The sequence below is a fragment of the Pungitius pungitius genome, chromosome 16 (genome assembly GCF_949316345.1).
Source record: "Pungitius pungitius chromosome 16, fPunPun2.1, whole genome shotgun sequence".
Taxonomy (NCBI): Eukaryota; Metazoa; Chordata; class Actinopteri; order Perciformes; family Gasterosteidae; genus Pungitius; species Pungitius pungitius.
Genome location: NC_084915.1, coordinates 7890087 through 7901131, shown reverse-complemented (window position 1 = coordinate 7901131; position 11045 = coordinate 7890087). Strand labels below are relative to the sequence as shown.

General features: G+C 43.6%; 2 protein-coding genes across 2 annotated transcripts in view; one reads left to right on the top strand and one right to left on the bottom strand.

Moving 5' to 3' along the window:
- Nucleotides 1-3057: 3057 nt before the first annotated feature.
- On the top strand, nt 3058-4438 carry LOC119215580 (endonuclease domain-containing 1 protein). The gene is made up of 2 exons (XM_037467838.2): nt 3058-3386; nt 3553-4438. Exons 1-2 carry the CDS (start codon nt 3084-3086, stop codon nt 4159-4161), a joined length of 912 nt encoding a protein of 303 aa, XP_037323735.1. The 5' UTR covers nt 3058-3083; the 3' UTR covers nt 4162-4438.
- A 1762-nt stretch (nt 4439-6200) lies between these two features.
- The window catches only part of nlgn2b (neuroligin 2b), a 45541-nt gene continuing 40696 nt past the window's right edge, over nt 6201-11045 (bottom strand). Inside the window, exon 9 of the mRNA XM_037467060.2 lies at nt 6201-10868. Coding sequence (XP_037322957.1) covers nt 9935-10868 — 934 coding nt within the window. The 3' untranslated portion in view covers nt 6201-9934. The remainder of the gene's footprint in view (nt 10869-11045) is intronic.

The window sequence follows — 11045 nt, the reverse complement described above, 5'->3', positions numbered from 1 at the left end:
GGTCCCCCCCCCCCCCGGGCTCATGGTGGAGCCGTGCAACCAGGTTTCTTTTGTGGGGGAAGTGGGAAGAGAAGCGGAGTGAAAATGGGGACGGACGTGCGACGAGAGCAGGCTGAGCTCTAGTGTCAAATGAACTAACTAACCGTGGGGGGGAGATGAGGGGCGGAGCCACGGATCCGGCTTCACGGGTCTCTACACGGATACACGATGCTAATGCTAGCACCCGGCAGCTGTGCTCCGGTGAGAGACGGAGAACCGAGGAGGAGACACCCGAGTGGGAGAGTGAAATGGTGGAAGCAAGCAACACGCGAACAGCTCTTTTCTTTACCTCTCAAGTGCCCTAGCAACAGCGCCCGGTGAGCCCAAATTCTATTGGCCCATGCGCCAGCCCATGTGGGCATCTGGACCAATCGGAGGACTTTGGTGCAGAAGTAAGAGGGGAAAGCTTCATCTGCTGAGCTGAGCCCTCTGGTGACTGACTGAGGGTCTGTCTCAATCGTTCCTAACAAAAACCAAACACCCCTCATATAATACAATAAATGTTTTACAATGTCACCCATACCCTAAATAAATCATTATGCATGCCATAGCAATACTAATGAACGGTTTGTAATTAAACATTTCCACCAATTGAACTGTAAATAACAAATGTGTTCAGATGTTTTTCCAACAGTTTGATTAACTGACAATCCAATGGTAAACTGGATGACATGCAATAAAAACAAAGGGGAAAAAAGGCATTAGAAGGGACAAAGATGATAGCTTCGTCTAAATTCTAAAACTAATCATTAAATGATTCATGTACCACCAACAAGCATACTTGTATCATAGAATATCAAACGTGAAATACATTCATTGACATATCATCATAACCTTTTTAACACAATACTGTATAACCCCCAAATTACAACCTAATATCTGCCCGTCAACAAGCACAAAACCTTTCAATTGCCATTGTGGTGTTTGTTACACTTTTCAGACCTATAAAATGAAGCTGTGTTGATCGATTTAAAAAAAATAAGTTTTAATTCTAGTTTATATGCATAAATGCATTTGATCATGGAGCAAGCCTGCACCGCTTGTAAGTGGGCATAATATAGTATTGCATGATGATATACTGTTTCATGATTGCGTAGAACACAAAGTTGACCCGACAATAATGTTTAGATGGAGTGGGAAGGTGTTTAAAAGCAAAATAGGTGAACAAATTGAAAATAATATCATCACATTAAATGGTCACACTGCAGTATCAACATTCGTTTGAATTACTGTGTGACTCCCTGTATCAGAATGAATCAATAATAAAAGGAGTTGTCTCTCAACAGATCTGTACATTCATACGTCTCTAATATGCCTATTTCCGGTCAGCCTTTTAGCTGAAATGCATTATATTTGACTCCCACTGACCATTGATTACCCCGTATATCTGCCCCCATCTTAATGACCAACATAATTGACGGATTTCCTTTCCAAAAAACTGTTCACCTTTAACAACCCAGAAGCTAAACACTCTCCCACCTCAGCTGATGATGAGGCAGCAGAGGGCAGCCGAGCTCGGTCGGGACTCTGAATTTCTAATTTGAATGGGTTAAAATGCTAACAGCTGAGAAATGTCTGTTCACATAACTGCATCACCAGCCCCTGCTACATAAGTTATGATTGTCATAACTCGGGATTAGATCAGAGAGGCAAGCTGGTCCCCCGATGAATGACCACACACAGTCACTCAAATTGACTTATTAGGGCAGTGAAGGATTGTTGCTGCAGCTAATCCGACAAACACTCGTCATTTGCATAAAACCGGCTTGAGAAGAGGCCAGTAGCTTTAGTCGAGCACCAGATACTCCAGCCATCGATGTGCATCACATTGTATTCTCTTTTTGCTTGTTATTACTTGTACTACTTCCGTGTTGGCTACTCCACACTCCTTTCACTGAATGAAAGAAGATGATCCTCCTTAGGGCCACTGACAGGACACGGGGGTTAATGAGTGGGTCAATTCGGCGACCCTCCTTTTATGGGATGGTGGACGCAAACACTACATGGCATAGCCTTTAATGGAGTGATTAAAAACATGCACGTGTCCCTTGCAATGCCGCAGTTAAATAACGAACATAATGTGTCCAAGCAGGAAGATGATTTCAGATGGATCACTTGCTCTGAACACAGTAAGCTGCCAGAATAACTCAAGCAAATGTTTTAGCAGAACATTGAACCATTTGCAATTAAATGCTGGTTCTTCCTCATGGCAGATCGAGTTTCTTCTGCTTCTACGGAGTTCTGGGTTATCTAAAAAAAGAATTATTGCTTTTGAACTGGTACGCTCTTGGTCGCTGTTAAACTTCCATGCTTTATCTCCATCTCTTACGCTCAGTTGCATAGTAGCTCTAAAACAAACCGGTCACTGAAGGCCTTTTGTTCATCACTGAGACAGATTAGAGACTTTTGCATTTTACCATGCCGTTGATTGCACGTCCATGAATGGCCTTTTTCAATGTCATCACCTAGCTCTTTGAGAGTGAATTGTACTTGCACGGCCAAAATGTTTTTTACAATGCAAAGTCATTTTGGCTGGTAGTTTTGGAAATGACGTGTTTGTTTCAAATCCGGCCTTCACAATGTGTTCACAACAGGTGTGCTGGCTTTGAATTTCTAGATGTACTATAAATGTGAAATAATGACAAACTGTAAAACTGTGACATTTAATACACCCCAATCAATTATCCAGTAACCTGGCGGCTCAACATTTGATCGCACCTGAATAAAATGTAATGGCTATCTCAAAGGTGAGAGCAAAACCTCATTAAGGACTTATAGAGACAATCCTTTCATTGAGTTTAAATGCCCATGGAGAGGATGGACTTAACCTGAATGGATCCATGGGTCTGTTACAGTAGCTTTACTTTCAAAAAGAGCAGGCAGAATAATATTGAAATTGTTGGTCAGAGCGAGGAACTGCACACCCACACCCACTTTCTCTACTAGCTTTGCATATCTGATTGGCCATAACCATAACTCCATATGCTCTGGGTCATTCCTTTCCAGATGCCCCAGCAGGTGCGACTGAGGAGACGTTTTTCGCCATGAACATGTTACCGCCATCAGCTTTTGTTCCCTTGCTGGCTTGTCTTTTGCCTCTGATGTCGGCAACCGTTGTTCAAGATTTTAATCACATCGAGCGGTGCAAGGACTCCCTGTATATGGGGACACCGCCGCGGGGGTTCACTGACACCAAGCTGAAGAGGATCTGTCAGAGGTACATGGACCGACCTCGCTTTGTGACCCTGTACGACCCCCAGAAGAGGATTCCAGTTTACTCCGCTTATACCTTCAAGAAGACAGAAGGAGACAGACGGGTGGACTACCCTTGGATGTTCGAGCCCCAGGTCAGATACTTGTCTTTGAATGATAGTTCAAGTTTGCGTTTGAAAACCCTCTCCAAAATAAATCACTATCTTACTGTTTATCCCAAGAGCCCAAAGAGAACTCCATGTGTTGTAGCGCGTCATTAAAGTGTGTCTAGGTCCAAGTCTGTGCTCTGTGTCTTTCAAGCTGGCAGAGGTCGATGGTAACGGAAACATGCAGCCCTTCCCCACCGGCTACCTGCACATGAAGTTTGAGGACAGCCAGGCGGTGCTGGATGACTACTCGGACGTGGTCCTGTATGAGAGAGGTCACCTGAACCCGGACCAGCACCAGTCCACCCCACACGACCGCGCCGCCACCTACACCCTCACCAACGTGGTCCCGGAGATCCGCGAGTTCAACATCGGGCCTTGGCGCGAGTACGAGGAGCGGATCCGCGTCCGCCTCAACAACTTCTGCCGCGGCACGGCCTACATCGTGACCGGCGTGACCACCAGAGGCAACATGATCCGCAGAAACAACCAGGACCGCGTGGCCATCCCCGAAGACGTGTGGTCCGCCTACTGCTGCACCGAATATGACCGCAACGCACCACACAACGTGCGCATCCGCTTCCCGACCTACGCAGTCTTGGCCAAAAACGCCAAAGAGGGAAACAGCGTGAACGAGATGCCGGTCCAGGAACTCGAGATGTTCCTGAGGAGTCATTTAGATGTTGACCAGAACCTTCAGCTATTCTATGATAACTGCATTTCTCCATCACCCCTCCCTCTATATCTCCAACACACCATCTGAAAGCTTCAAGCGTACGTGATGGTTTGGCTAATACACCTTTGAGTGAATGGGGATAATGGTAATTTGTACTAAGGAGGATTGGAAAAACATAAAATAGGCTATAGTCATAACTCTCTGTTATTTTAATTTATCTCGCAGTTCAGTTATTATTTGGGAAAACAGAGTTAGTTTTTCTTTAAAAGCTTTCTGTTCTGTTTATATCTCCTTTTTTTAAAAAGGAGAACTGCTTTGTTGGAAGAAGGTTATTTAATTTACGGATGAGTTAAAGGTTATGTAAATTGGCTCAATAAATCATATATCTTTATTTACTGGTCTGTGACTTGTGATTTGTTATTTTTCATCTATTAAAAATTATTGATTAAATAAAGTAAAGCTGTAAATAGCTTTTCTTCATCATACTCTTATGCATATACGTTTGAATGTTTGATCATCTATACAAATTTATTTGGATTTCATTTTTTTTGCCGCAGACTTTAGGTTTTAAACGACCAACATGACCAACAAACTTCAAATAGTCTTTGGGTATCCTATATAAAAAAAAGTTGCCTCAGTAGATATCGCATCATCACGTTTTTTTCCTTGGTTTAATTTGATGCTTCAGATATCTTCTTAACTTTTTTTGAGCAATAGAGAAAGATGCTTTTTAAGCTACTTTATTCTGCTTCCTTCGGGATGGAGGCAGTCATTTTCTGATGCAGCAGGCCTTTTCTGCACACATAGTCGCACACTGCCACCTAGTGGCAGAGGGAAAGTGTTTCCTGTGATCACTGCTTACAGGAGTGTTAGTAAATCATCTGGGTGGAGCAAAAGAAAAACGCTGTGCCATTACCTTTAACATCGGTCATCCAAACTTTGGTGCAATCTATTCGTGATGAATCTGTTATAAGAGAGAGCATTTGGATTTATACAGTACACATCAACTATAATCAAATTAGACAATGCAGGGTCTAACGACGCGTCTTATTGCAGTCATAATTCAAGGCTGATTATTCAGACAATTTGAAAAACTATGGGGAATAAAAATGTAATGGATGGATTGTAAACTTATAGATGATCCATTTTGGGCATTTTCCCTTCCTCCTGTAAGTTAATTGTTGTACATGAATCCCCCACCGCTGATTGGAGCAGAAACTGTGACCTTGGAAATGTTCAATGGGCTGCAATGTGGTCTACATGTGTAAATAACTCGGAAGTAAATGTATCTGTTGCGATAAAGAGCTATTTCCACATCATAGCTTGAATGGATGGAAAGCGGTACATTAGCACACATCCAGCAGCACCAGTGCGTCAGTCAGTATATTTGCCATTGTAGTGAGTTTTGTATAGAACAGCTGAATAAACACAGATTAGACACAGTTCCCTTTATAAAACGGGTGATGTTATTTTAGGCTTGGAATTCAAATCCCTGGATGACTTGAAGTACTCATGGAATGAAAGTCAGAACTCGGTTTGTGTGGATTCAGAAAATGAAATCACGAGTTGCTGAGCTGAGGTGGATACAGTAGCTAAACATTGAACGCTGGCTAATATGACCTTTACTCAGACTACCACTACCAGGGCCCTCTCCCTGGACAGCCACATGGCTTTTATCCTTTAAAAGAAATGCTAAACAAAAAATATATATATAAAATATATATATATTAATAAAAATCTTAAATGTTTTGAACATTTTTAATCAATGTAATGTAAATGTGAATTACTCACAGTGACAGACTCAAGGCAAATTCATTGCATAGACATTTACTGCACGATTCGGGAGTTCAACCGAAGGCTTTATCGCAAATGCCAGCTGGTGTGAGACAGTTCCAAATAGCAGCGAGCCCAACGAAAGAACAATGTCATTTTTCTCTCTGAGTCGTCTGTTTGCACTCTAAAGTTTTTTGCGTATCTCCTTGCTCAAACAAGCTAACAGGTTAGTTATGTAAGAACATGAACAGGTGCTCCGGATTGTGCAGTAGTGGATTTCTTCTGCTCCCACGTGGCTAAAAAGCGTATTGCAGCTTTAATGTTGCACCCCTGACAAAAATGATTGCAAAGCATTTGTTTAAGAATGTATTTTAATGTTGTCCAGTTCAGATACACAACATACAGTGTGTAATAGCCTCTATTTGAAATAGAAATATTAACTTTAATTCTTTCAACTCCTTCTGGTCATTATGCTCCCTCGCAGTATCTTGAGCTTCAAGCAGGTTACTGAATCAGACTAAAGGAAACAGACAAACAGGTGCAAGCCTCCCACTTTACCATTCCGGCACAAAATGATGTAATAAGAACATACCTGAATCCTTGAAATGCCTTTTTATTCTTTTTTTTTCATATTTTCTTCCTTACCTTATGCCAACATCTTAACTGTAGTGTAAACACGTAAACTTGGTGAGTGTGCTTCGGGTATCGGTTGGCTGTCGAAGGGCTTATTTTAAGAACAAAACAAAAGAAAACACAACAACAAATGTCTTTGTAATGCTGTTTTTTGAAGAGTGGGCAACTCGAACTCACATCAAACAGCTGGGTCAATAATCACGTGAACACCATGTGCAGACAAAAAGACCACCATGATCGGACTCTGAAAAAAGACAAAAAGAGTACAAAGCGTTTCACAACTTCCCAATTACATGTTATACTGCATTCACAATGCTCAAAACAATGTGAGACACTAGCGATTAAATCCAACAGTATCAAAAGTAAAATTCCTTGATTGGTGGTCTGTTTAGAGGACATCCGCCCTATCAATTTTTTTTCCCCTTCCGCATCCTTCATGGAGTTATTTGCAGCGGTTTTGGGCTTTTTAACCAACGAAACGACACATTTCACTCCAAAGCTGCCTTCATGATTGATGGAATAGTGCCAAGTGAGTATGTTATATATGCAGTAAGAACATTTTTATCACCACTATATCTAGGCCAACCTGAGCCGTAAGCATTCCTTTTCGTGTTCATGTTGACCTCAACCATGCTAGGAGTTAAAAAAAAAAAACGGATGTATTCACGTGCCCACGACCATTTGGCATTTGGCCCCCCGAGAGCTCGGAAATAAAGGAGAATCAAACGTAGACGTGAGGGCTAAAATCATGGAAGTCACCAAAACTTGCACCTGTTGCCACAAAGAAAATATTCTGCCAATCATTCAAACCAAACGACAAACATAATATTTACAAATTCCAGTTGGTTCTCTTACACTTATAAAATGTACAGTTTGTTTCAGGTGTTGGTTTATGTTCTCTTGTCCTCGTGTGAGAGGGGATGGCAGTCTGGCTCCAAAGTGTTGTTATCCTATGCAGACAGGATACAGAACCTAACAAGGAGGGAGGAATTGATCCCACTCGCCTTGCTTTGGTGATATATGGTGCATGAGTACAGTCTGTCATTAGAGATTTATCTTTTTTTTTTTTAAATCAGGTTTTTTCGAATGCATCCTCTGTGCATTGACACCGTTTCCTCGTCGCCATTGAACCACTGTCGCCATTTGTCCAGTGATGTCCTAATGTCACTGTTTTTTTTTCTTTCTTTCTTTTTCTTCAGAATTGTCCAGAGTGCAACCCGTCCTTTGTGTTCAGTTGTGCGAAAAGATGTGGAACGCGCGTACGAGGCTTTCTCACCTTTGGACCGTCATAAATATATCTTATCCTCTCTCCCGACTTGCAGAAGGGAGAGTCGTGAAACAACGTAAGAGCAGACGAAAAAAAAAAAAGTTATCAAGCAGTCTTTGAAGCATGTGGTCAATGTCAGTCGCAGACAAAAACCTTATAGAGACTATTCATGTAACGTAGTTGTATCTTTTTTTTTGTTGCCGTAAAGTAAAAGAGTGCTATCTTCAGGGGAGATCGTAGAGACAGGGACTTCAAACTTGAAAGTTCAAAGAGCAAAACAGAGCAAAAGAGGGAGGAAAGAAGAACGGCTTTCATCAGTCTTTCTGATAGTTTTAGGACAGCCTCAGTGTTAGGAAATGAAACAAATCAAATATAGGAAATATTTACTCCCTTGTTATAATCATAGTTTTACACAATATTCATCTCTTAATACTTTAATACTTTTCTGAAGTACCACAAAGTGCAGCTGATATTAAAATAGAAAATGAAAAGGTTTTTCAAAATAAAATGAAAAATGATGAAGAACAAGGCAAATCATCAAAATGACAAACAAACTTGTCCGTCCACACTCTTTATGAAAAAGAAAACATCATGCAAGTATCCTAGACAGCAAAGTAGTTAATAAAACTTTATATTCTTTTTTTTTCCAAAAATATTGAATCTGATTTCCCTTTAAAGAAGAAACCAGCCACAGTGCAACATTGAGTGTAATACAAAAAAAGAAGAAGTGTGTGGATCCAAAAGAAAGATGAAGGGGGTTGGCACTTTTTATGATGGTAATTCTTTTTGTAAGATACAGTCAGTTTGGACCTCTCCAGGTGGTCCACTGGACGCCAGTGAAAGAGGAACTTTATCACAGTACTTGGCACCAAGAATGCTGGTAAAAACGAGATATCAGAATATCTTTTTTTTCATTCATATCCTTACAATTTATTAACAATACAACATTTACATTTGTGTTTTTGTATAAAAGACTCCAAAAGGAAAAAAGAGTCTAGAATTGATTGCGAGACAGAGGAGAGAAGTGGAGATGGAAACGGATTATGCCAGTGGTTTAATAAAAAGAGCTACAAGGGCAGATGCAGAGAGAGAGAAAAAGAACGTGGCAGCGAAAAGAGCAGAGCCGTTAAATGGGCTGAGATGGGGATACAGACAGAGAGGCAATGAGTGAGAAACAAATAAAGTAATGGACATGATTAGAGCCTGTGTGGCGGAGATGCAGCGAGTTCTAATGGGCGGCCTGGATTCCAGGTCGCGTCCCACAGACTGAGTAGGATCCGGTAATTTCCTGTACCGCCCTACAGTCGAAGGCCCAATCTGGAAACGTTCGAAAGCAGCATTGGTGAGTTTGCAGATTTTAAGTAATGGCGGCATTCGGGGTCTTGTAAGAGCCTGAAAACAGGCGCATCAATTTGTAAACACGAGATATAAAGTTTTCGATGACAAATTCTTATTTGAACGTCGAACAGCACTGTCTTGTAGTTCCAGTGCTGTCAATACATTTCACGCGCCTCGAAAGTCTCCAAAATTCAGAACACAGAGACAGCTGTTGGGACATGGTGTGTGACGCAGGGTGCCAAATTCCAGTTCCAGATTGGGCCTTTAAAGCTGCAATTTGTAAGTTTCAAGAAATCACTCATGTCAGGCAGCTTGTTGGGACGTATGTCGCTTCACTCAGAGCTGCTCACTTCTGTATCATCGCTAGACTTAATAGATGGAAGTGAATACATGTTTCCTGTGTCAAACATGGTTTTACACTGACACAACAACACGTGTGCAAAACAACTGAGCCACACATACGATGTCTGACTGATTGTGATCAGCTGGATACCTCTTTTAGAGACAGCTACAAGCTTAAAGCTGCGTGTGATGGCTCACCTAGGCGCGAGATATTGAAAGAGCGTTGACAAGGGGGGGAGGGGGGGGGGGGGGGCGGAGCAAAGCAGTATGCACTAACGATGACAAGCTTTTGGCAAAGGAGCTCTTTAAACAACTCCCCCTAGAAATATAATTACATTTTAGAGGTATTTCACTGCTTAAAATCTTACAAACTGCAGCTTTATTTGAGGGCTTAATGAGAAAAGACAACGATATAGTAAAGAAGAATATAGGTGGGTGAGAGCGGGGTTCGTTCGTGTGGTGCGTCTCTGTATGCTCAGAGTGGCGGGGCGGAGGTTGTGCCTGGTCCTATACACGGGTGGTGGAGTGTTGGTGTGGCAGGGCATTGTTGCTGTGGCTGGGGACAGGTGTGGTGGAGGGGGCCGGCACGGGGGGATACGTGTTGAAGGGGTGCAGGGGCTGCATGCTGCTGATGGTGCTGGGGATCATGGTGATGGTGTTGGCTGTCATCAGCGGCACGTCCTCGGGCGCACGTCGCAGGGCCAGCGTGTAGTCGGGAGGGCACACCGGAGGCCGCAGGGGCTCCAGGTCGCCGTGGACGCCGCGGGACGGGAGGGGGGTGCCGTGTTCCAGCTCCACTCTCTGCTGCTTCATCTGCAGCGACATCAGCTCCTCCTCCTGACTCAGCGCCAGGTCGTTGTGCGGCGGGGACCCCACCACGCCCATGCCGACGCCCATGCCCATCGTCGTGACGCGCTGCGGGGACAGCCGGCGGTGGCGCCTCTGCATGAGTTCGTGGCGCTTGTCCCGCTTGTAGTAAAGCGCGGCGAAGGCCAGCATGTTCAGGAAAAGCAGCGAGGCGCCCACAGCCACCGTCACGCTCAGCTCGGTGGAGTAGTCCCTCTTCTCGTCGGGGAAGGGAGAGAAGCGCGGCCTCTCTGAACCGTAGGGCTCAGGATCGGGCGCGTAGGTGGAGATCACGGGATGGCGCGTGGAGCGGGTGCCGGGGCTGGGGGGGCCCTTCCAGCGGTTGGTGCCTCCGGGCGGCAGGCGCGTCGTGATGGAGCTAATGATTTCCTTGTGGAGGCTGTGAAGATGTGGGACCAGCTCCAGCCAGAAGGCCACCTTGTTGGCTCGGTAGTTGTCTCTCACACGAGGCTTCAGGCCGATATGCAGGTACTGCTTGTCTTTGGAGCTGAACTTGGTCCAGATGACCTCCTCAAAGCGGTTGGGCTTGGTGTGGATGAAGGTGGTGTCCTGAGGAACTGGCAGGTTAGGATCCCTGGAGGAGCGATATAGAAGAATAAAACAAAACAAAAAACACTTCATTGAGAATTATTACCCATGACAAAGTTTTACGCCGCTCAGTCCCAACCCATATGTTGACTTTGCAAACATCCAGAAGAGAATAACTCCAAATCAAAACTAAACTCGAATAATTCTCTAGTCACTCACAAGT

Bases quoted from the DNA above. Each gene is read 5' to 3' on its own strand.
- LOC119215580 (XM_037467838.2), top strand. From the start codon at position 3,084: ATGAACATGTTACCGCCATCAGCTTTTGTTCCCTTGCTGGCTTGTCTT. The intron at 3,387-3,552 runs GTCAGATACTTG...GTGTCTTTCAAG, and splicing joins CTTGGATGTTCGAGCCCCAG to CTGGCAGAGGTCGATGGTAA.